The sequence below is a fragment of the Mustela erminea genome, chromosome 5 (genome assembly GCF_009829155.1).
Source record: "Mustela erminea isolate mMusErm1 chromosome 5, mMusErm1.Pri, whole genome shotgun sequence".
Taxonomy (NCBI): domain Eukaryota; kingdom Metazoa; phylum Chordata; class Mammalia; order Carnivora; family Mustelidae; genus Mustela; species Mustela erminea.
Window position 1 is genome coordinate 116,413,708 of NC_045618.1, and position 25,312 is coordinate 116,439,019.

The 25,312-nt window shown below is 48.1% G+C and overlaps 1 protein-coding gene across 4 annotated transcripts in view; it reads right to left on the minus strand.

The window, feature by feature from the left end:
- Nucleotides 1-10,983: 10,983 nt before the first annotated feature.
- SLC8A3 (solute carrier family 8 member A3) overlaps nucleotides 10,984-25,312 on the minus strand; it is a 137,144-nt gene continuing 122,815 nt past the window's right edge. For 2 of the 4 annotated variants that reach the window (XM_032344617.1, XM_032344616.1), the window contains exons 4-8: nucleotides 22,173-22,190; nucleotides 18,071-18,195; nucleotides 17,428-17,527; nucleotides 15,492-15,767; nucleotides 10,984-13,159 (exon numbers count right to left, since the gene is read on the minus strand). In XM_032344617.1, coding sequence (XP_032200508.1) covers nucleotides 12,783-13,159; nucleotides 15,492-15,767; nucleotides 17,428-17,527; nucleotides 18,071-18,195; nucleotides 22,173-22,190 — 896 coding nt within the window. In that variant the 3' untranslated portion in view covers nucleotides 10,984-12,782. The remainder of the gene's footprint in view (nucleotides 13,160-15,491; nucleotides 15,768-17,427; nucleotides 17,528-18,070; nucleotides 18,196-22,172; nucleotides 22,191-25,312) is intronic. The other 2 variants (XM_032344618.1, XM_032344619.1) reach the window with 2 other exon arrangements.

Sequence of the window (25,312 nt, forward strand, 5' to 3'; positions counted from 1 at the left end):
CCTCCTCCCTGTTAAAGATGGGAACTCTGCTTTTGGAGATCCCGAGCGACGCTGGGCTGAGCTGAGCTGATTCCAGGATGCTGATCTGACCTCCCTGAACACAAATCCCTTCAAAAACCCTTGATTGGGTGTGGAAGGGGCCTGGTGGGGACCAGGACGGTGCACAGCGGGAGAGCAGGGCAGGACCACGGGCTGGGGGCCGGAGGGCAGGAAAGCTTGGCGGCCTGATTCTCAGGGAGGGTGGTGGGGCACGCGCAGAACATGGTGAGGAGGGCCCCAGGACAGCCCGGCTGAGGTGAGAGAGTGGGGGTCTGTGTGGCCCTAGATGCCTGTGGTGTCGGTTCCCAGGTGTCTCGGGACGTGTCCTGGACTGAGAAATCAGCTTCTGTGGTTTAGCCACCAAGCCACCACCTTTGGCTTTGGGTTGCTCCCTTTGCCCACACGGACCTAGATTCTTTCTGACCAGACTGCGCTGTGCCGCGCCCAGGGAAGTGGTCCTTGCTTGCAAGGCTCCTGTGTTCCAGGGAAGGGAGAGACGCAGGTGGAGAGGAAGGGGTGTAGTCCCGAGGGAAGAGGGGCTAGTCCCAACCCGGAGACGTGGCAAATACACCTTCAAGCAAGTGGGGCGGGTATGGGAAGGCCCCTTGGAGGGGCTCCACATGGTGGGGACCGTTAGCAGGAAAGAAAGAAGAAAATGAAGTGCGGAGATGTGCATGCGGAGGGGGAGGTAAGATGCAGACCGAGGAAGAGGTAGAGGTACACAGGAGAGGAAGGAGAAAGGCAGGAAGTGATCAGAAGCATGTCGGAGAGAAGCTGATGGGCTCGCCCCAGGGGAAAAGCACTGGGGGGGGGGGGACGGTGGGGGTGGAGGAAGAGGGGTGGGAGGAAGGGGGCACCTCAAACTGGAAACAAACTAGAGCTAGGCTAACGGGCTTCTGCACTAGGCTGTTGGTGGTTGAGGTTTTCACAGTTGTGACTAGAAGGTTTTGCAGGGTGGCGTGTGGGCTCTTTCCCGCCCGGAATAGATGTTCAGGGGACTTGTGATTGCACTCGTGCATCTGCTACTGAGATTGTCCCTGTCTCAGACCCCAGCCTGAGTGTCTGCGGAGTCCGGGCTCCTGGCCGCTTCCCCTTGGGTGCCCACCAGCCCGACAACTCAGCCTGCCTAGAACTGGACCCATTAGCCCCACCCGCCTCTCCCTGTCCCTCCTGGCTGTCACATGTCCTGTGAGTCCCCCTTCTAATTCTCTGCGCCCTCCTTTCCACCCGCATGGCCGCCATTCCATCTGCCTCCGGCTAGTCCACAGCTTGAAGGGCGCATCTCTCCACTTGCCACCTCCACCACCCACCGTGCGGACGGCTAGGACGGACTCAAGGGAAAGGCAAACCGGATCGTGGTACGCTTGTCCTTAGAGTCCCTCTGTGGGAGAGCATGGAATCGCGTCCCCCGACATTCACGTATGGAAGCCCTAAGTTCCACTCTGACTGTGTTTGGAGATGGTCCCAGAAAGGAGGAAATTAAGGGTAAATGAGGTCATAGAGGTGGGGCCCGGATCCAACAGGACTGATGTCCTTAGAAGAAAGAGAGGAGATGGTGCGCCTGGATGGCTCAGTGGGTTGTGTCTGCCTTTGGCTCAGATCCTGATCTCAGGGTCCTGGGATGGAGCCCTGTGTTGGGCTCCCTGCTCAGTGGGGAGTCTGTCTCTCCTTCTCCTGCGCCCCCTGCTTGTGTTCTCTCTTTTTCTCTGTAAATAAATAAAATCTTTAAAAAAGAAGAAGAGGAGGAAGAGACACCCGAGAATGTGTCTGCGCAGAGAAAAGGCCACTTAGACACAATGAAGAAGTGGGCATTTGCAAACCACGAAGAGAGGCCAAACCAGAAACCAACCCTGACGGCACCTTGACCGTGAATGTCTAGCTTATAGAACTGGGAGAAAATAAACTTCTGTTGTTTAACCCACTCGCCTGTGGTATTTTTTTTATGGCAGCAGACTAGAGCAGAGTAACACAGTAGCTTCTGGGGTAAATCCAGTTGCCTCGGTTAAGCCCGAGAAACTAAGCTTCTTGGTCTGGCCATGATCTTCAGTCCCTCCTCCCACACACACTTTCCTGCAAAAATAGACAACTCCATTGTTGTGATATTGCCATGCTGCCCTGGTGGGCGTCTGGTTAACCCTGCTTGCCGCCCTGGTGGGCGTCTGGTTAACCCTGCTATTTCCACATCCCACAAACTCCACAAGTTGCGTAAATGGCCATGCTCTCTTCCACCTGCTACTTAAGGCCTTCAATTTTTTGTCTTCTCCTGGAACAACAGGAATGTTAGTAACAACATAAATAATCACAGAATAATGCCTAAATTACAGCAGTTATGTATTTTAATTCCCATCCCCGCTAAACTCTAAAGTAGAGAACAGTATCTTAAGTGTGTAACTGAGTGAAAAATACAACACTTGATCTCCTTGGGTGACATAGTCAAGGTCAATCTGCTAGTCAAATGAGAGCAGGACTTGAACCCAGTTCTTCACAAATGAACCACTCCCTGCTCTCAATTGCTTCTCCCTGTAGCATTGCTAAACTGCCTGAAATGGGTGCCCTCATCTGTCTTTATTGATGCCTCATCCTTCAAAACTTGGTTCACCCCATCTGATTCTCAACGCTTCCTCCTGAATGCTCCCCAACCCCCCATTCTTACCTCAGCCACCTCCCTGAGCTTTCAGAGGGGAGTTGGTTAAAACTGGAGTCTCTATTTTAAGGTCTTTTCTTAATTTATCATGGCGGGGGAGGGGGGATTAGCTAAAATCTCTGACTTGCTGAAAAGATTTTCTTTCTGTTCAATTTTTTTTCCCCCAAAAAAGAACTAAGATTCAAACAAAAATATCTGCACAATAACAATAATTATTCTTCTTGTTCATGTTAGAAACTCTACCCAAGCATTGCTTCTATATGGAAAAAATCCCCACCTTCTTTGTTCATTTCGCGCTGCTTCCTACATCCCTCCAAGCACATATCCTTGCCTGGGTGTAATCATTCATGTCTCTTCCTTCTGCTAGACGGGAACCACCACCTTAAGGCTTAGAATAACTTGCAAACCTGAGTGAAGGCAGTTACAGTAAAGCATTTAAAGGGTGTATGAGAGGGGCGCTTGGGTTGCTCACTCATTTAGCCTCTGTCTTCGAGTCCTGGTCCTGGGGTCCTGTCGGGTCATGGTCCTGGGGTGCTGGGATCGAGCCCTGCACTGGGGATCCCTGCTCAGCAGGAGGTCCGCTTCTCCCTCTCCCACTCCCCCTGCTTGCGTTCCCTCTCTCGCTGTTTATCTCTCTGTCAAATAAATAAATAAATAAAATCTTGAAAAAAAAAATAAAGGGCGTATGAGAGATACTGAGTTGTTTCCATGGGAAGAATTATGCAATCAGCACATTTGAAGGTAGAATTGGAGACACAAATAGAAAGACACTGAGGCTGTGTTTACAGAGCTGTATAGCTATCTGCATATTTGAGCACATAACGAGATGTATATGATGAAAGAATCGGGAAGGGGAACAGTAGAGCATAATGGTTTGCAACATTGGACTTCACCTTTGAACAGGAGTCACATACACTTGGAGGGCTTGTTAACCACGGTTTGCTGGGACCTATCCCCAGTGGTCGGGAGTCAGGGTGGAGCCTGAGAATTTAAATTTATAATAAATTCCCAGGTAATGCTGTTGTTGCTGGAGCTATCCTTTGAGAATCATTGGTTTAGAGTTTGGTTTCCAGTATCATCTGATTCCATTATACGTTCTGATGCTGCTAAAAAGTACTTGGGTGACTCTGGGCAAATCGCTTGTCTGCTCTCAGTTCCTTCGTCTGTAAAATGGGGCTAATAATCCGTTCTCAGGGTGGCCCTGGTGGTTCAGTGAGCTCACGAGGGTAAAGTACAGGGCACAGTGCCTGGTACAAACACTTCTGCATGGAAAAGTATTCTTTTCTTCCACAGTCTCTGTGAGCCCTCCCCCTCCCCCTCTTCCTCTGTACCATCAGTGAACTTTGATGCTAGGAGGAGCCTGGAAAATCACCTGCTCTAATGTTTATGCATGAAAAATGTAAGACCAAGTATGTGAAGGGGCCTTCTCCAGAGCAGACACTTAGCTTATGGAAGAGCTGGATTAGAATCCACTTTTTTGTGGCCCTTAATTTAATATTCTTATAGCACTTAATACGGTAATCTAAAGAGGAGTATGATGTACATTAATGGGGAAGTCCATTATCCACGTAAAAAGGAGTGTGTCTACTGCGATGTTGAGTACTACATAATGTCCATATCTAAAATGTAAGATGTTTAGGGAGTTAATGAGATATATTTGCTGAGGCAGGGGAATAAAGCAGAAGTACCATGAAGAGATGTGTATTCTGTTGCAAAAAGGTGTGATGAGGGGCTGTATTGTAGGGAGTTAACTCCTTGAGGAGAAGCTAAGAGTGAAGGGACAACAATGTCAGTAGCAAAGCCATGTGGAATACAAGGCAAGGAGGGGCAGTGGAGAGAGCTTCAAGTATGGGAGTCCCCAGTTGGCTTTGCTAGGAACTCGCTGTGTGTCCTTGAGCAGTTAGCATCACCTCTCTGGGCTTCATCAGTGTCTTCACCTGTGAATGCTTACTATCTGTCAGGTACTTTGCTAGGTTCGTTCTTGCATAAAATCATTGCAACAGCTCTATATGGTGTGCCAGAAATCACCTGCCTGACTCTCTAGTGGTACTCTTTCCCCTTCTCCACCCACTGTGTGCTCTACCATGGGAGGCAGCTTGTATGAACTGCATCTTTGGAACTCCTCTCTCCTCTGGATAACCAGGAGTCCAGCAGGAAACAGGGGATGGGGGGTTGGGAAGGAAGAAGGACAAGACACTTATTCTCCTGGTTCTTCCTGTGAGGTTGACTTGGGCTGGTTGTGTTTTTCCACTTAAACTGCTCCCCCCAAGGAGGCTTATCTGCGTGACTCTCCTTTTCATTCCAAAAACCTCTTCTCTCCTGAAACGTGTGCCAACAGGTGGTAACAGCTCCAGTCCTGCTGGTCCTGGATTTCCAACACTGTCCACAACTTTGGACTATCGCAATTTCAATGTTCCGTTTGCTTCTATGGGGATTCTAGCTGATACAGAATGGATGGTGGAAGTGACCCACTGTATGAGACAAACTCATACAGTGGGACTCTGGGTTTGGGTTGGTCATGTGGTCAGGGATAGCTTCCTCGATGAGGGCAAAGGGGACAATGATAGCTTATGGTAGATGGTGGCATCATATTAATCCAAATTATTACTGAAGTTAGCATGATAAAAGGTGGAGGGAAAGGTATCGGGAGAGCAAGTGGTTCTAGCACCTAGGCACCAGGACTATAACAATGATTATAAAAACTGTGGCTTCACCTGAGTCTCCTATGACCTCAGACATAGGAGAAAAAGACAAATGAAAAGCTATGAATATGCACATGGACAAGTGGATGTTCCCCCAGGAAACTCTAAAGCAGTCCCTCCTCTCCTTCTAGCTGATACGGAATGGTGCTGGGAGCACAGGAATATGGACCAAGCCCAAGACTCTCAATTAAGTAAATGCTCAATATTATTAGTTCTCTTGAGGACACAGGTGGGGAAGAAACCAAGTGACATGTGACTTAAATTACCCATGGACGACTGGTGCCTTACCCAAAAAACCACAAAATCAAGGCTTATAAGGCAGCATTCTATTACAAAATGGAAGGTACGGGTATTGAGTCCAGGCCATTCAGAGGGTGCCAGTAAGCTGCAAAAACAGGTGACTTACACTCCTGTATCTGCAGCTTTGTAGCCTATCCGTCAACCACACTATGGTTTCACAGAGAATTCTCTGCAATCAGTTTATAAATAAGGACAAAGCACAAACCCAGTTCAGGATTGGATCTGCACAGCACGCCAGCACCAGCCAGAAGTGGACAGCACCATGCTGCAGCCCCACTTGGATGGTCCTCAAAGACTGGTGAATGGAAATCCTCCCAGGGGACAGAACATCAGGCAGGGTATGTGATTGTCCACTTTGACCTGAACTATGGATCTCCACTGACTCATGCGGTGGATAATGGGTGTCTGGATCATTGAAGCGTTTGAAGATACTGGTGTTCTACATGAATGCCATCCTAAAACCAATTATGGCTGTGGAGGCTCTCAGTAATCAAATGGACAAGTTGACTCGTCCTGTGGATCTTAGCTGGCCTTTTCCCTAGTCACTCCGATGCTTGCTCAGTGGACCATGTATAAAATGGTCTTGGCAACAGAGATGGAGACTACGGTTGAGCTCGAGTACATGGATCCCATCAACAAGGTTCATCTGACTCATGCATGGATGAATGGGCAACCTGCTCATAGTAACTGATAAGCCCTTCATACAATACTATATACCACAATGATCGGATAGTTACTTGGTATGAGGTTGATTACATTGGATCATTCCCATCATGGAGGAGGTAGCAGTTTGTCTTCACAGGTAAGGGACACAAATTCTGGGTGTGGATTTACCCATAGAATTTTTGCTAACGTCTCTATTCATGGACTTCAGCATGCCTTATCTATTGCCATGATACCTTTCACAATATTGCCTCTGATCACAGGCATTAGTTTTAGCACATTTCCCATTATGCAAAGGTAGCTGACTTTACATAATATTGGAATGACCTGATGTAGGCTCAAATACAGCACCAGCTAGGAGATAATAATGCCTTAAGTTGGGATGCTATCTTACTGAGTGCACTTGAGCTTTAAACTAGAGATCAGCGGATAGTGCTGACTGCCCCTAAACTGGATACATAGGCCTGGAGACCAAGAGGTAGAGATTGGGGAGGGAGGTGATTCTTCTCATTATCATGCCTAATAAATCCCTTGAAGAGTTTTGTTTTGTGTCCCTACAACCTTGGGCTCAGTAGGTTGGGAGGCCCTAATGCCCAAGGGAGAAGTGCTTCCACCAGAAAACAAAGTTATGGCTCTGATGGCCTGCCCCCTACTCATTTAGGGCACTTTATGCCAATAAACCAATAAGCAGAGATCACTGCAGTGGTGGAGCGATTGTCCCAATTACTTGGGGGGGAAATTGGTTTGTTGCTATATAATGAGATAAAGAAGAACTATGTTTGGACTCTGGGGATTCATGGGGAGTGCGTCTTCAGAGTCCCTTGCCTGAAAGAACTGGTCATTAAAAACTAGAGCAATGCATCAAGAATTCAAATTTTATGGGAATGAAGTTTTGAGTTATCCCACCAAGCGAAGAACCTCACCCAGATGAGATTGTGGCTGAGAGTGTACCATCAAAAGGGTAGAAATGGTAGCACCAATATGTGAAAAGCCAAAATGCAAGTACCTGAAGCCTTGACCCCATAGCAGGTGTCACCGTACGGATGGTTCCAGGGGCCAGGTGAGTCATGTGAATGAGAGAGGTGAGCTGGGTAGGGGCTCTAGTGAACTGAGAACATAAACCCTCTCTATACAGGGTGGCCACTTATCAGCTCCATTGGATTGTTGCCGCATGAGAATGTCCATAGAGTATGGCCAAAGAAACCCAAGTCCACATTTTTACACAATATATTTTTGTTTCAAAACATTAACAATTATTCCATTAAAAAAAAAAAAACCACTTCATTGATCAAACACATCAAGCTTCATGGCCTCCAGGTTTTAACTGCTGCCTTACAGTCATGGAAGGAGAAACTGATTGAACAAGGATCCAAGCCAGAGGTGTTGACCATAGCAGAAGAGTGAATGGTTACCAAGGCAGAAGCAATCCCATTCATGTAATCCACAGTTCTAATAAGGGGGATGGCGGAGAAGTGGAGTGACAACCTGCTATGCTGATGTGGTCAGAAGAACGTGAGACACAGCAAAAGGACTAAGACTAGACATCAGAGTTTAAGCACTTGGAAGCACCAGAAGAGTTTCCCTTGGGTGACCTCCTTTCCAGATATTTAAGAAAGAATGATGAATTCCTTTGAGTATGAGTAAAGGCTAGTCTCTTTTCTTACAGAGTTTGATCACCTGTTCTCCTCTACACATGTCATAAATGTCACAGGATTCACCTACTAGGGCAGTTTTCCAGGGATCTTTTTCGGATACTCTTTCCCAAGATGGTATCTTTTGAATCACCTCTTTCCTGGGGCCAGATAATTCTACATCATGAATGGTAGTTAAACGCCTCAACCCAGCTCACTTGACCATTGTGTAATTTTCTACCGTTTGGAAATTTCTACCAGTTTGGCTCTTACTGGAACATCAGTCCATTCAGCTGCCTCTAGAGGAAGCTCCTTGCTCAGCAAGGATGGAGACAGAGGAGAAGGAAACTGAAGGAGAATGAGAGGGCCAATTGCTGGCTGGTTTCTTCTGCCTTCCCTCCTGGCCCCTGGCTGCTTTTAAGGAGCTCCTTCACTGGCTAGACCTGCCTCCTGGGATCCTCAAACTCTGTTCTGGTGTTTGTCATCAGAGGTTGTAATATGCTGGTAAGAGCTTAGATTTGGAATTAGAAGACCTGTGTTTGTGTCCTGCCTCTAATAACTAGGTGCTCCTGGCAATCATTTAGCCACTCAGGCCTTCAGTGATAAAGTGAGAATAATATCTATTTCTGTGGTTTTTATCCAACTCAAACACATGTATATAAAAGGCTTTTTATAACCTCTAAAACCTCACATAGATATAGGTCAGATGGCTCTTGCCATTGATATTAAAAATATCTATGTTTAAGCACAGAGGGGTTGTGGTGAAGGCACGCGTTCATAAAGGTTCCTTTTTTTGTAAAATAGAGTGGACACTGGGAAGTGTCTGCCCAGCCAGGTCTGTATTTCTCAGTCTCCTTTGCCGTGAGCGCCTCCTAAAAGAATACAAGCAAAAGTAATGCATGTTGCTTCAGAGCCAAGGGAGTCCAAAGAGTGTGTGCCTTCTCGAATTTTCTACCTGCTACCTGGGCACATCCTCGTCGGATTATTGCAAGAATGAGGAGCAAACTTTCACCCTGCTACACCTCTGTGATCCTGGGGTTTACTTATTATAGCAGCGATATCAGCCTGGTAACAAATAAATCTGGGAGCGGGAACGTGTGGTTCCAGTAAAAAGTGCTGAAAATGAACATGTGTGCAAAGGCTGGAAATGTCTTTTTTCACTCTAATACACAGGCCACGGGGCCAGGGAATTCCAAAAGGACTTCTGCAACGCTCTGTCAGGTAAGTTGTTGTTATACATACACACACATGCACACGTGCATGCCTATAAACACGCAGGTGCACACATCACTTTTGTGTATGTTTTCCAGAAGACCAGAGTGAAAGGTAGAAGTAATAGCCTCTGAGGCCATTGAAGAGCTTATCTGTAGTTCAGGAAACTAGTCCAGAGCAGAGATGGAGCTGTGCAGGTCCAAGGAATGGCAGCCTCCAGGCCAGCACCTGGGGCTTCAGGTTCCCAGGCTCTTCTTCTCAACCCTCTTTCCCATTCCCTCTGGTTTATCCCAGCCTCTCCCTTGATAAAAGCCTGAAATCTAGATAACCCAGGAATGCCTCAAAAAGGGGGAATGGTAGGTGCAAATGGATCTCATGACTTAGCATCTACCATGTAATCAGCTAAAGGACATTTTTCATTTGCATCTTAGCGGCTGGCAAAGAACTGAATGAGCCTGTTAGCCAAACCTTCCTCCTTGCCTACTTCTCTGGGTTGTTTCGCGTCCCTTGAACTCTACAGTTTAGCCAAGCCTGCCAGCGTTATCCCTAGATGACACTATAACCTGTTTACCCCTCGTACCAAGCCCCCTCACCAAAAGATTGTTCCTTCAAGATCCTACTTAAATGTTACGTGCTCTGTTTTTCCCGATGCTTCCAGGCTGAGTTAGTGTTGCTGGTGGTACCTATTTATGGCATTCTTAGAGCACTCATGACAGAACTGGAATTTTTATTTGTACTTTGGTGGTTCATATGCTTCATAGGCCCCTTCCCAACACTTGGCTTTTTGGAAAGGGCAATAGTACCTGTGATGTCACCCCTCTCCTTTCCTGAGCTGTTTAGACTGGGAGTTCAGATCAAACTCCCAATCCACAGGCACCGTACCCCCAGCCTCCACAGAGGGCTCTGCCTTTCAGGGATAGCCCTTTGGGGATAGGAGATTGGTCTCATTCTCTCCATTAAGAATTCATTCTCAAGAGAAAAGGGATGTCCCCGTCAATTGTGGGAATGGAGCTATACAGTTATGCCATAGTGCTGGGGGAGGGGGTGGCCACGCTCGGCCATGGGTCACACAAGCAGAGCACCCTGAGAGGGAGAGGAAGGGGCCAGATCTGAAGGGGAGACAGGAGCAAGGACTGGGGGGACTATGCCATCTGGGGGAGGGGAAGAGCAGACTTGGTTCCCGAGGGCTTTCAGCCTCCTGTTGCCAGCTGTGCCTTCTGTCTTGGGTTCCATGAGAGCAGCCCCTTCACCAGGCCTTTGCAGCATTGGAAGAGGTTAATGGGTTTCTGTTTCTTGGAACCAAAATAGCCCTGGTTAAGGGCACATTACCTGTGTCTCTGGACCGTGAGTTGCTTGAAGTCTTCCGTCTATCACCAGAATGTAGCTCAAGGCTGCAACGGTGTTCAAAATCCACTTGTTGCACAGATGATGAGTCAACGAATGAACGAATGTGCCTACTGATAATAAACACAGGGCCCCGTTTGCCTGGCTGAACTGCTGCCCCACCGTGCCTCTCGGATACAAAAGCCTCCTTCCCTTAATCACCACAGCTCTGCTGCTTCTGTCCCCGAGCATCCCATCGTCCAGCTTTTGACAGGTGGCATTTCCCTGACGTATTTTTTTGCTTTAAAAACACTGGGTCTGGAACACTGGCCTCTGAGGGGACGCAGAGGCAGCCAGGAGATACAAATAGGAGATGACACTTTCACCTCAACCACATCTGCTCCAGAAGAAAAACCCCAGCTGGCCCCCTGGACCTCTTCCTGAAGAAACATGGAAGGAGCAAGCTGTATTTAGAGAGATATAAGTATAGCTTTTATTTTTTTTTTTTTAAACCAACCCAACATTTCCACTGGCAACTGTCAACATAGCTTATGACATGAGCACTGTTTCTTTTTTAGTTATTTTTTTCTTAAAAAAATGTGTTTAAAATTAAACAGGTGTTTTTTTAATTTCTCTTTTTTTCCCTTAAAAAAATGTATTTATGTCAATGCAGAAAGCCTAAAGATCTGTGGGCAGTTTTGTGATGAGTTCCTATGTGTGTCCGTGTGTGTGTGTGTGTGTGTGTGTGTGTTTGTGTGTGTGTGTGTGCACGCGCGCGCACACACAAGCATGTGGGTTTTAAAGCCAGGTCCTTTTCAAATTTGTTGGGAAAAGGTCTGTAGGCCACGGCAATCTCTTTTTCTATAAACCCAGGCTCCGTGGGATGATAGCAACTAAAGTTCCTCTTAGTGGGGCAAGAAATAGCCCACAGGCTGGAAAAAGAGCTTCGTGAGGTTTAAAAACAAGCAGGAATGTGGGAGTGATGAGAAATTGCAGTTCCTCTCTTGTGAAAATGCTTTCAAACGTGACCTGAGGGTCCAGGAGAGGTGGAAGGAGCCCCTGGTTTTCTTATCAACCTCTCAGTTAATTAAAAAAAAAAAAAATCTCAAAAAGTACAGTCAGACCTCTCAGTGTGGCACATTAGAAAGTGAGGGGCTGGGGAGGCTGACATCTGTCTGACGCACTGACGCTTTAAAACACAATCTTTCCCCTTAAAGATCTCACGAGGTGGACAGCTCTTCTGCTCGGCCTCAGATCCGAAGCCAAAGATGACTCAAGAAGCCGTCTATGCCTTTTGCCTCCCCAGCCGTCCTCTGTCATCGGATCCTGTTCCTATTCCTGTCCCCCATCTCGCAAGTGGTGGCTCTTCCCTCACAAGGATGAACACATAGACGCGGCCCCAGGGAGATGGGCAGAGTAAACTGGAAAGGGGAGGGAAGGAACCATGACTTTTTGCTTTAAACTGGATTTTGACAGAAGCACATAAAGGTCTTCTTGCCCCTGCCACAGCCCTGGTTCTTCAGCCCGCCGCATGGGTGTGCAAACACGCTGCCACCCAAACGCCAGCCCTCTCCCACTGAGAAAGAAAGCAGATGTGGGGTCGGGGGCGGTGCAAAACGCCGCTGGAGCCAAAAGACAGCTGTTACCGGAGGAGAGGGGGAGAGGGTGCCACTGAACGTCCTGCCTCTGCCTGTCCCTCCCCGGGAGTTCCTCCACAGCACCGATGTTAACCAACTTCAGAAAGAAAAGACAAACGAGCAAACAATGAGCGACACCGGATGGCAAAGTGAGCACAGTAATGGCTACGATGAAGAGAGAACCGGAAAGTGGCCTGGGGTGGGGTGGGGGGGGCTGGGCGCTAGGACTCCCTTCCACCCCCATCAGCTGGGGGACAGTGTGGGGATGCGACCAACAGGACAGAGTGGAAGCCCTGCCCCAGGGAAGGAGAAGCAGCAAAGGATGATGGGAGGACGGTGGAAGCTTTGACCTCTGCTGTGGTCAGGACACGGATGGGAAGATGGGGAGGAGGTGGATTTGTTGCTGTTGTTGGTTTGTATTGAATTAAATACTTTGTAAAGAGGGTGTTTCCTCCACTCGGTTTGACTGGTTAAGACTCTGCCCTTTCAGTCCCACTGCCGGGGGAGTCTAGGTCGGGTGAGGTTCCTGGGGCCTCTGTGGGCTGCTCCCCCCGGGCGAGGTCACGGTGGCCAAGTGCCCTTCTCTCAGGAGAAGTCCGAGGCGTGTGCAGCAGAGGCCCCGCACCCAGGCTCAGAAGCCCTTGATGTAGCAGTAGGCCTCCAGCGTGGCAAAGAGTATGTACAGGAGCCACAGGCCCACGAAGAGCCACGTCGTGGCCAGCTTGCAGCCGCGTGGGCCCCCCAGCTCCCCGCCCAGGTGGGGCCGCCGGCGGTACAGGAGCACGCTGATGCACACGAACGCGAAGATGGTGAAGAGGGTGACGGAGAAGGCCAGCGTGCCGGCCGACACGTAGAACTCCTGTCCCTGCAGGGCCCAGTAGATGGCGGCCACGGACCAGGCCAGGCCGATGCCCAGGAAGACGTTGATGGCGTTGCTGCCCGTGACATTGCCGATGGAGGCGTCAGAGTACAGATCCTGGATGGCCGCGGCTTTGCTGGCAAACATGTCTGGAAGAGGGAGAATGGATGGGAGCTGGAGGGAGCCTGAGACGCGGAGGGCCCCCCACTCCCACCCCGGCCCCACCGTATGTCCAGAAGGCAGCTGGGGCCCCAGACCAAGCTCAGGAAGGGGGAGGCAGGCTGTGTGGCCTTGGACATGAACAGGCTGTGTGGCCTTGGACAGGTCACCTCACTTCTCTGGGCTTCAGGTTCCTCATCTGCTGGGGGGGGGGGGTTGCTGTTCCCTTTGGATTCCCCCACCCCCACCCCCCAGTAAGGGGAGCTTATTATTTCTCCATCTGCCCAGGGAACCTTGGCCGCCTGGGAAGCTGCTGAGGGTAGATGCTGATTGTAACCATCATGCACAATATCAGCTCACATAACAGAGTCATGGCCCCTGGCCTTGGCATTGCGTTAGGGGCTTTATTTATGCAGACAGAGACATGCCAGGGAACCATGAGGTACGGGCTCAAGGAAGACAGGACTCTGTCTCTGTAGTTACTATATGGGGCACAGGGCCCTGCGAGCTGCTTGACTTCAGATGTTGGCCTGGACTGTAGGCGTTGAGAGGGCTATCAGGGACCTCTAGCCACCCTTTGATTTCACAGGTAAGGATAATAAGGGTCAACCAATCTACCCAAGGTTACATGGGCAGTTAACAAGACATTTGGTCCTAAAACTCTCATGGGTGGGCCCTTTGCATATGACCATCCCAAAGAATTTCGTGCAAAGCCATGAAATCAGCTGAGTACACCACTGTGTAACCTTTCTCAAGCCCCTGATGCTGCCAGCTACTCCCTGACCAAGTGCAAGGACTTGGAAGTGTCCCAAGCCTGTCCTGGCTTGCCTCCTTCTTGTCAATTTTCTCGGCTCTCCAAGAGAAAATCTCTTGCCTTTTCTTACCTATGACCTTGCTTTTCCCCCTCTGATCTTCTGCAATTTCTTTCCACGTGTGTCCCTTTTCCCACTGTGATAGTTCTGCTCCTTTCCCTCTGCTAGTTCCATCCCTTGAGGCCTGGAGAACGGAGATCACAGGGCATCTCCTCCAAAATGCCTTCCATGCACCATCCGTCTAATTTCCTACCACCTGACGCATTTCCAGGAGAGCCAAGGCTCTTGCATCACTAATGTGCAAATCATCCCATTGCTCTGTGCTGGGGTTTGGGGACGAGGTTTACCTGGAGTGTCATGTCAATTCAGTTACCCTCCAGGGGGATTTATTCTCTTAGTCTAGGAAGGGTTTCCCTGGGTCCAGCCAGCAGAGTCCCATCTGATGGGATTCTACGTAACCCTTTTGGCACTTGACACTGTCTCTTCCTTGTTGTGGCAGCAGGGAGGCTCCCGGCAGGAGGTCAGGTTCAGACGTCCTGGATGCCCAGCTGAACGAAGTCAGGAGCCTGAGCTAACACAGCCCTCTGCTCCGTCTTGGTCCAGCCCAGCTTATATAAGCCTCTCTTGGAAGCTGTCCACGAACCAGCCCAGCCCTGTCCCTCCATCTATGCTGACACAGCACCTCTACTCTCTTGTCATTTAACTTAAACAAAGATGATTTCAATAATGGGAGTTGAGTCGTTTCTGCCGCTAGCTGCTGAACTCCACTCAGAGCGGGGAGCGCGCCTGCCCACCTTCCACGACAGCCTAGCACGAGACTGCATCGGGCTCCGTGAATATTTGCCTAATGAATGAATAAATTCAGGCTCACTCTTGTTCATCTCTGAATGTTTATGCGAAAAGAAAAGAATATGTAATTCATCATATGAAAGGACACGAGCTCACTAAGCTTCCTCTCCTGTCCTGTTAGGGGACGATTTGTACTCCCAGGTGTCCTTCTAAGTGAGGGAGCCAGGAATTCTCGTGAAGATTTCCAGGGTGACACCTTCCAGTGGGCTAATCTTTGGTCTCAGCAGCTGCCAGAGACACATGGGAGGAAAAGTGTATCTATAGTCTTTGAGTTGTGCTGTTTGTGGCCTTCATATCACGTGGAGGCTGAGAAAGTGGGCTGCTCACACGGGCAGCCGATTTAGCTCCATGGGCCTCAGTTTCCTCATTTGTCACATGGGGATAATCATGATCCCAATTATGTAGGGATCTGTTAAGCATTACAGAGAGAAACCATGTCAACTGGGTGGCATACCCAGAGCCTGACACATCAAAAGGGTCCAAGGAATGTCTGCTCTCACTAGCACTGTTGTCAGGAATCCCTTTGACTTCCGCACACCGTCGGGGCAGAGGCTCTGTTAGCGCAGATCGGTGGTAGCAAGAAGGTCTTGAGGCAAAGCAGAGGGGGTCACTTGGACCCAGGAGTAACCTCTCTGCAAACCCGGGCCCCCCTCACTCTTACCTGGCACAGACGTGCCAAATGCCACAAAGACAACAGCTGTGACTGAGTCCTTGAGGCCGATGGTGCAGCCGAAGTGGGAGGCGAGGTCCCCGATGACAGCCGTGAGCATGCCGATGATGAGAATGGACACGACGAAGCAGGCCCAGCCGTGACAGTACTCTGTGGGGGGCACGCAGGCAAACAGCACCTTCCAGAAGACGGTCAGAAAGTGCATGACGTAGTCAAAGCAGGACGGCAGCCTCTCCTCGCCCGACTCATCCTCATCCTCATCCCCTGCTGCAGACAAGATAAAAGAGGCCCCCGGGAAGGGCAGCGAGGTCAGGTCCCCGTTCAGGAAAACTCAGGTCAGCCCAACACGGCAAGCATTATTAGCGGGCAAGACACTCCCGCTCTCCCCTGAGCTGCCGGGTGGGGGGCCAGGTTGCGGGTGCCTGAAAACGCTGGAGAAAGTGGAGCCACGTGGGGGTGGCCCACTGGTCGAGGTGAGTGCAGGGCAGCAGGGAGGGTGGGAGGGAGAGGACAGGGGAATAGGGAGAGAAGGGAGGAGAGAGGCCAAAGGGTCGGCGTGGGGGGAGATCACAGGAGGCACAAGGTGATGAGGCAGAGAGGAGAGAGGAGGAGGCTTCCTCGGTAGCCTGGGCCAAGAAAAGCAAAATCAGCCGTGTGTCCGAGCGCCTCCCTAACTTTCCTGACCCGCCTGCTGCAGTAACCTCGTGGTTCCAGCTGCCATCCGTCCCCAGAGGCGCGGCTGTCATTCCAGATCAGGTGGGCATACCAGCGAACCAGCGCCATCCTCCTGATATCCCGTGGGACAGAGCAGGGCCGGGCCCCATTGTCCTCACCAGGAAACAGGGTCCACATGGCCCGTTCAACAGTCTGGGAGGAGAGGATGTGCTGAGGCCCGCTGGCCCCTGGTCCGGGGCAGCCTCGGTTAGGTTTAACACGATCGGAGGAAGCGAGGGTTTTAACAAGCAGGAGTTAGGACACGTGAGTTCCGGTTGCAGCTTTGCCAGGAAGAGGATCTGTAAGCTGGGAAAAATCACCTCTTATTTCTAACCCTCAGTTCCCTTGTTTGAGAAAGGAGGGGGTTCGATGATGTGGCCTATATTCTGTTTATTGTCCCCTTAGGGGCAAAGTAAGGTCATCAGAGGGTGTTCTGGGGAGATCTGAGGAGGGCCACGTGAGATGTGGGGGAGCAGCAGCTGAAGACACCCTCTCTTCCTGGCGGTCCTTCTGCTCTGGCTCCTGGGCCTCAGGGATGTGACCCTGTGGGTTGCTATGACAACGAAGCCTCATATGAAAGCAGACAAGGCCGGTGGAGCTGGGCAGAACAAGGAGGCTGCCGTGGTGCCAAGAGGCACTGTGGGTGGTGATGGAGACACCTTGTCGGGGGCCCTGGCTGTGCTCTGGGCCACCACTAAGGGAACCTGCCAGTGAATGGCCAAGGAGAGGTCTGGAATCATCCAGGGTGGAGGTTTGCCAGTGTCAATGCGGGGAATTTACAAACCCACATCTCTAATCAGAGTAGTCCTCCAGTTAACAGAAAAGGAGGACCAAAATAATGAGAGGAAGGAATGACAGAAACCAGAATTTAATGAGTTCTGTTTGGCACCGGACTCTCTCATTCAGCTTTGCTGAGAAAGGTCGAAATGATTCCCTTTTTGAATGAGGAAATTGAGGTGGAGGGAAGGTAACTTGTCCCAGGTCACACAGCAGAGCCAGGATTTGAAACCAGCAGGTAGCCAGGCTCTCCCAGCTACCCCATGATTCTTCTCTGAAGTGACCTGGTAAAACAGGCCAACAGCAAGGACTAGGTCTGGGATGCAGAGGCCTTCCCAGAAATTGGTAGCTGTGGATGGGGCTGTGTTCGTTCGCCCATCTCTGGCGTTGCCTGCTTCTCTCAGCGAGGCCGGTGCCCATCTTGAGACCCTCTTACCTGCACTGACAGTGATGGCTTCCATGAACTGGTCCCTCCAGGAATGGGTCCCCACAACCATGGCCAGATTTGTCTTCTTGATCAGTTTGTCCACCGTATTCTGTCAGGGAGATAAAAACTCGGAATCATGAAGTTAGAACGCTCAGAACTGTGGAGGAGTCTGATGCTTCAAGGGGATGAAAGATGTCTTGCATTCTGGGCATATCCACATGGGTTCTGGGAGTAATGGCCTTGCATGATATCTTCTGGGTCAGTCTTTCTATTTCTCTTTTCTTTGGTTGTGATGGCAGATATTGGATACTTAGAGCTATACAATAAAGCATAATGGTATTAAAGCCAATAAATGTTGCCCCAAAATAGAAAATTTTAGAATTTTTGCTTTTAAAATTCAGTTGAACAATAGAAATAATACATACAGGGGCTTTATAGCCCTTTTATTCCATTTGTTATGTTTCCTCCCAATATTCCTAGGATCCAAATGGCCAGGGCTACTCGTTCCAGGTTACACATGGGGACATTGACACTGGCCAAGTAAGTGATTTGTTCAGTTTCAACGTCATTATTGAGTGGTGAAATCGGAACAAAACTTCTACCTCCCACCGCATTACTCTATTATTCAATTAGATCTCACTTATGGCCTGACCTTGAACTCAAAGGATTCTTCAATGATGACCTCTAGTTTGGGGTGTTCGCCCAGTACTGGTTTTCCCATTTCTGCTATCCTCTTGGCCTCCTCCTCCTCCACAGTCAGCTTTCTGTCTGTCACCTCTGCAACAAAACAAAATCAGACTAGCTTTAGCACATTCTCTACTCCCTAGGGATCTATAGCTCAGAGCATCAGGCATGGGCAGTGGGCACAAAGCAAACTCTTCTCAAGAGTAGGGACTTCGGGTACTTTTTAGTGTCTCTTTCTATAACATGTTGAACATGTTATGACCATCAGACCATGAGAGGGTCTCCTGCAGGCCTGGGATAAGTATTCCTATTTCCATTTTATAACTGACTGTACAACCTGACCCAAAGACCTTCCACGAAATAGCACCTAGTGAAGTTCCCAAGTCATCTGGTGAGATATTGGAGAGTTGGGAACAAAAGCATTTACCAGTTTTGAATTGTTGGGCCTGACTGTTCAACTACTTGATATAAAAGTTCTTGGAGGCCAGAACGACATGTCCACAAGGGTACCACATAATCCAAAGGGTATGTCTACTGGTTCCCATTAATATCTGTTTCCAACGACGTTGGGACTGTGCCCTCTGTAGAGGAGAAAGCAGGAATATCTATACTCCCATACAAGTGAATGTTGTCCTCACAGTGAGAAACTTGGAAGAGTTCCTGAAAGATTTCCTGATTATCCAATGGAAGGTCCCCAGGATTTCTGTAGGAACCAGACGTATTTCTTCTGGAACAGAAATACTCGTTCAACCAAAACCGAAAGGAAGCTCTTCCTTTACTTTTTTTTGAGGCATTCCCTGTGTCCCCCAGCATCTTGACTCATTTACCAGAGGCCCCTTCTCATGTTGAATGGTGCGAAAAATGTTCCACTTCAGCTGGTGAGTCCATTTTAAGACCACTTCACCATGAAGACATGTTTTCTGGATTAGAGTGAAATAGAGATTGAATCTTTTTATTCCCCTTTGATTAGAAAATTGCTCTTGGCAGCCTGTTTCTTTCAGAGATCATTTAAACATCTTTCCTTCCAAGCCCACATTTTTATATGCAATTAATTCTTTTATTGAGTTCCTTAATTGCTTTCATTCCACACAGTGAATCTCCTATGGGAATCCTTTAGTCCTTAGATAATCTCAAGGACAAAGTGGGTCAGAGGCCAAGGAGGTCTTCTTTTCTCTCTCACCTGGGGATTGGTGAAGCGTAGGGATGGGTGAGGCTCGAGCCCTTGAAGTTGCAAGGAAAGGAATTCACTGGAAAGACGATAAGCCAAGAGTGTAAGTTACCAGAGAGGCTGCTTTATAGGAGAATTTTCTTAGTTGTCCTGAATGATGATGGGAAGACAGTATGCACTGGGTTCCTGAGCTGGCTGCTCCACTGAGTGGTTCTGGCCCCAAACACAGAAGGCAATCCCAAAATGTTTGGGAGCTGTCCGTGGTGCTGTCCTCCTGTAGCGTTGGTGACGACTTTCAGAAGGAATTACTTCTTAAGGATCAATGTCCTGTCTAAGTAAGCAGACACCCTCTAGCAGTCTAACTTTATTCAATCCATTGATTTAGAGTCTTTTATTAGTTAATTATGAAGGTAAATCTGGGTATACCTAGGGTTCTGGCTATGAAGTCAGTGATCCTAGAAGCCAGGTTGCATGCTACTGTGAGAAAAAGCCTTTAGAGACTTATAGATTCCTTAAAAGCAAGGGTACTTTTCCCCTCTACTTATAGGTTTTGGCACCATATCACAAAGGCTATCCTAGCAGTGACAGTATTATTCTACTTCATTCTACTCCTCCCTCCCCGATGCCCCCATGTCATACTTTACATGTGCCTCAAGAACTCTATACCAATATAATGAGCTCTCTAGTGACATATAAATGTACCTGTCTAACCCCTTGTCTAGCTATCAATCTGGCACTATATCCATCTGGCAGGATATTGATCTACCTACTGACCTGTCCACCCCTGTGGTGACATTCAGTTTTTCCATCTAGCTTTTTGCAAAAATCTGACAAATACCAATCCTCTATCTTTGGATCTCCCTCAGCCCCACAGAGGAACTCCATATATATATCAGTTAAGTGATTGATTCACATGCCTTTAAATCAACTCTGATTTAGTGTCTTGGTTTGATAGTAATTCTATTTCTGTAATGATCATTCCTTTACATTCAAACTACTTTCTTGAGAGAGTGACAAGTCTTCCATCTAAAAGACCATAATGACTGTGATAGCTTGTTTATGTAACTCCTCAGAATCTCAAGTGAAGGTGGGTGGGTAGGATAGGTGATTTTGATATTTGGACTGACTGAATAAACTCTCAGATCACAGGAAAGGGGGAGGGGGGAGAGAGAGAGAGAGAGAGAGAGAGAGAGAGAATATGAATAGGATGAAAGATTGAGCAAATATTGGAAGAACAAAGAGCTTGCCAGGCCAGACAAGAATAGATTGCTCTCAATGCTCTACAGGTATCCTCAGAAAGAAATGGGGCGATGCAGCCAGTGTGCTCATTCCGAGGTCCCTGAGCTTGGTGGTATAGCTCAGAATGAACGTATTAACTCTGTCTTTCACCACCAGACATTGTTAATCATGTTTGCCTATCCACCCAGGAAAATTAAGACAAGAACCTGAGATTTCCAGTGAGTTTTAAGTCTAACCATGGGCTCCTAGATTAAAAGTTTACAGGCTGAAAGATCTAGAAAGTGATACCTGCTTTTCTTATTTTAGCTTCTATTGGTATTTTTGCAAATATGTTCAAAGAACAAGAAAGCCTAAATTAAATCACCAGTCTTTGTTGTGTGTCTCTGTGTGTGGGAGGTGGTGGGGTTGGGTGGAAGCAAGAGTTGGAACAAAGAAGCCCAAATATCTTCTCAGGCAAGAAGGTTACTGGAGAAGGAACTCCCAATGCTATGGCATTAATTCCTTGAGGGAATAGTGGAACATATGGGGTCAGAGGTGGTTCTTACCCTGTTGGTATAAAGAGGAAGCAAATGGCCAAGGAAGCAGGAGTCCCTTTTTTTTTACAGAAAAAAAAAAAGATTGCCTATGTTTATTGTTGTAATTGTTTAAAGCCTCCAAGGAGGTCAATGTTCTTTATATATTACCCTTCTCAATACCCGGTGAAGCCTATTCGTAATTTTGAATACAAGTGAATTCTGTAAGATGTTTTGCCTCTCAATTGCTCTTAGATTTTTTTTTATATCTTCAAAGAACTGATGAATTTAAAGTGTTGTTTTAACTTACATTGAGACATCTTGCATAGCTCACTCTGCCTGCACTGAGAGTTACAGAATTGCAGATATGCTGGAAATGCTTTCCTATCTGCTCACGAAATTGGATGTCATTTATGAGTTCATTACACCAATGCAAGCATACTCTCAAAGAAGGTATTCATTCTACAACAGAACCTAGATTCTGCGTGAGAATGTGTCCAAAATAAATTCCCCCAAATTTCTATTTCCAGCCAAATAATTGTCCCCACCACCCATAATATCCTAATTCTTCTTCATGTTCATGGCACACGTGACTTCAAGGGTCAAGGACAAGTGAACCAAAGTTCTAGCAATTTAGGTCTCAGCTGTAATGAGATGGAAGATCTCCAGGATCAGTAAAATTCCAGATTCTTTAAAAATTGCTTTTCACCTTCTCACAGCAGCTCCTGATTATTTTCCCCTGGTTCCCTCAAGATCAAAGTATTTGTTTTCAAATCCCATCACGATCCCATTAGGAGCTTCAGCCCTGACTCTCACCCTCTCTTGCCCCACAACATAAGATGACAGATGAACTAAGACTCTGGAGAAGTCTATGGCCCCACTGTCTATTTGTAAGTTTCAACTCTCTTCCTGGTCCCAGAGAGGACCGGTTCTGCCTTTACCCACATCTGCTGACAGAAGTGATGCTCAAAGAATTGTCTACTTCCTCACAATTTACTTCAAGTGGGGAAATAAAGCTCTCAGTCCTTAGGAGAACTTGTCAGGTTACCTGGAGCACGCAGTTCCTATTAAATAAATCAAAGGACATGGGTCTTAAACTAAATAATGGAACTGGCGAGAAGCAAGAAAGAGGGGGGCAAGACACCTCTTACCTGGAGACAACAGGAGCGCTGTTCGCAAATGGATACCAGACAAGGGGAAGAAAGAAAAGGAAAGAGCATTAAGGTCCCATCTTCAAAGTATCCCCCGGCTTTGTGGTTGCAGCAGGGTAAGGAAGGCAGTGAGCTTAGTGGGTGAGAGCCTTGCAGCCACATGCAAAGGGCAGCATTTGGAGCATGTGCAGCCACAGCAGCAGCAAGAGGTGTAAGCCACTGGAGGGACTGCTGAGCGCCAGAGCCCTGCTTTCCCCCCACATATTTCCTACAGCTCTGGGAACAAGGGGAAAAGGAATGAGGATGGGGAATCCAGGTGAGTGGAGCAGAGACAGAGTTGGTCATTTGTGATGTTCTAAGAAATCAGGTTATCATATCCATTCTGTAAAAAAAAAAATGAGGATCTAATTACCATGAAAAGTGTATAGTGTAGCTGGCTTATCAGTGGGGCATATGGCCCTAGGGTTGCAGGGTCCTGAACAGTGGCCTACAAGAGTGGAACAGTGCTCAGTCCTTTATCTTCTAGTTCTAACTTTATAACCAGGTCGAACTTAGCTTCGCAGTGCCCATACCACTCCCATGGCCAGAAATAGCTTCCTAGCTACCACACTTAGAGTTAGAACTTAGAGAACTTAGAGTTCCCCTCCTTTGAGGGGTAATTTCTGCAAAATGTCTTCTCTGAATGGTTTATCTTTTTAGAGATACGGCCTGGAGATTAGGGTAATACCATTTGATATTACCTGTGCCAGGCAAAGTCACGGCAACTAGTAGGTGTTTGGTAGAGATATCTTTTCTTGCCACCTAGTTTGGCAATTGTATTTTCTATAGATTCTGTGGTGCTGCATCTGGCAGGGTGGTGTCTTTATTCCAGAAAGGACAGGCTAAATAGGGCCCAGGTATCCTGGACCAGAGAAACTGTTATACAGAAAGCTGTTTGTAGATGGGACTGGAAAGCTGAGTTAGATGTACCTAACACAGGGCATCCCTAGCTCCAAAATGTGTACTTATGCTAAAAAATTCTTGTGACATACCACATTCCCCTCTCAATGGTGTCTCAGTACAGCCCCACACTCCCTGGCTCTTGTCATATAGGAGTCTGGGAACATCCCACTACATACTCGTGGTATGGCTGGTGACTGATGGTGCTGGGGAAGGAGCAGGGGTGGTGTCTGTGAATTGTTTCTTCTAAAAATCTCTAGGAATGCAGCTCGGGCCGACGATCCATCATTTCAGTCACAACCACTGAAGACACTTGTGGATTGAGAATTTTTATGTATATGAGCAGAGCAAACAGCAGTTGACTTTTTCTGGTTCCTCCCATAAGGAATTCCAAGGGGGTAATTGAGTGACTCTCTTTGCTACATTGAAATGGATAGATAGACAGATAGCAAGAGAGCTTGTTCATTCTGCCCCTTTTATGGAGCTGCATGGAAGCAGAGCCCTTCCTGGCCCCCAGGCTCCAGGGAAAACCAGAAACCCAAATACATCAGTGAACCCAGGTAGGCCAGACAAAAGGAAGCTCTTCCAGAAAGGTCCCTCCTGGCCTGGTTTTCACTCAGAAGTCCCTCCCAACCCCAGGATCATCTCTATCACAAGCAGAGGGCTTGCAGTCAGCCGGAATGGTACTATTCTCTGGTTATTGTCTACATGAATTTGAGACTTTCCACTTAGCGGTTACAGATGGGTCAGCGAGACCCAGATAGGCCAATTCTGAGTGACATAACACCTCCAGGGTGTTTTTCCTGCTGCTGTTGATGAGAGAATCTGCAGCTGAACTTTCCCCTGTATTGATCCCCAGGGTCAGGTGAGAATCATTTATCCCTGCTCAGACACCCCAGGGACATACAGGAAATAGCATAGCTCTGTGAGTAATTGGAAGCATCTGGGCAGCTTGTGAGGGGGAGCCCACTGATGTGGTAAGAGGGGGCACAGACAGGCCCCATGACTAGGGGAGAATGATTTCCTTTCCACATGAGGCTCCCAGCGTCCAGGCCCAACAGCCTTGACCATGCTGCTTGACATTGCCCTCCAATGTCTACTTCTAGATTCCGGCACCTACTCTAAGCCACGGCAACCATGTTTCCTATTCATCCTCCCTTTTCCCTCCTCTAGCTTATCCGGAGCATTTAATCTCACCTCTAAAGTCTGTTTTGTCTGCCAAGAATAGAATCTGCTATTTCAAATGTAGTGCTTTTTTTATTCCTTTGGTAACGCAATTGTCATTTTGACCATGCAAAGTCTATGCTGTTCTGAATGCCTAAGACTCCCCCATGCAGCAGTGGTCATGAAAAGCTTTCTACAGTACAGTTTCTCACTCTGAGAACAGTGGGGAATTCTGAAAATCAGGATGGGTTTTCATGTGATTCCGAGTCTAGACAATCCAGTTGTATGACCTTTCACCTAACGGTCTAATGCCAAAATATGGGAAGATGTGAAGACACTGAAAATAGACAATAGACCAGGAGGTCGGGAAATGCACATATTTCCTATTGGCACCTTCGATCTTGGCATCTTGGTCACTGGGAAGACCTTGCCTTCTCACCTACTCACTCCCTGGTACTAGGCTCCACTAGGACTCTGCTGACATCTCCTTGGGCAAAGAGTCCAGGGCAAAAAAAGAGGGGTGTCCTCAAATGGGGAGTAGCCAAAGGCATTTGCATTTGGCCAAGTCTCTTGAAGAGCGCAAGGTGTATCTTAGGTCCCTCCCTGTCCTGCTGTTGATCAGGGTTTATTGGGGAGGCAGAAAAGAAGAGGGAGGTCTCATTAATGGTGGAATAAAATCACGGATAGACTTTCAACCCATTCGTTGTGTCTGGAGCCACTGCCTGCTTTCCAGCTACCCTGAATGATCTCTTGTGCTGCTTTCATTTGCACCTACGTAACAGACTATGGAAATTGATAAATCTAGTTTACAATGGCCTTAAGTGTCTGCTGCATCCAACCAATCATGAGGCGGTGGAGTAGATGCACAGGGGAAGTCGGAATGAGATAGGGCAGGTGTTGAGACAACTTCTGAGAATGTTCTCAGTGGTAGCAACTGGCAGACTGGCAATCTAAACAATGGAACTAGAGATTTTATCCCCTCGTTCGCACTCTGGCAGTCAGAATTATGGCGACATCCTATCAGGTGGCAAGGAGAG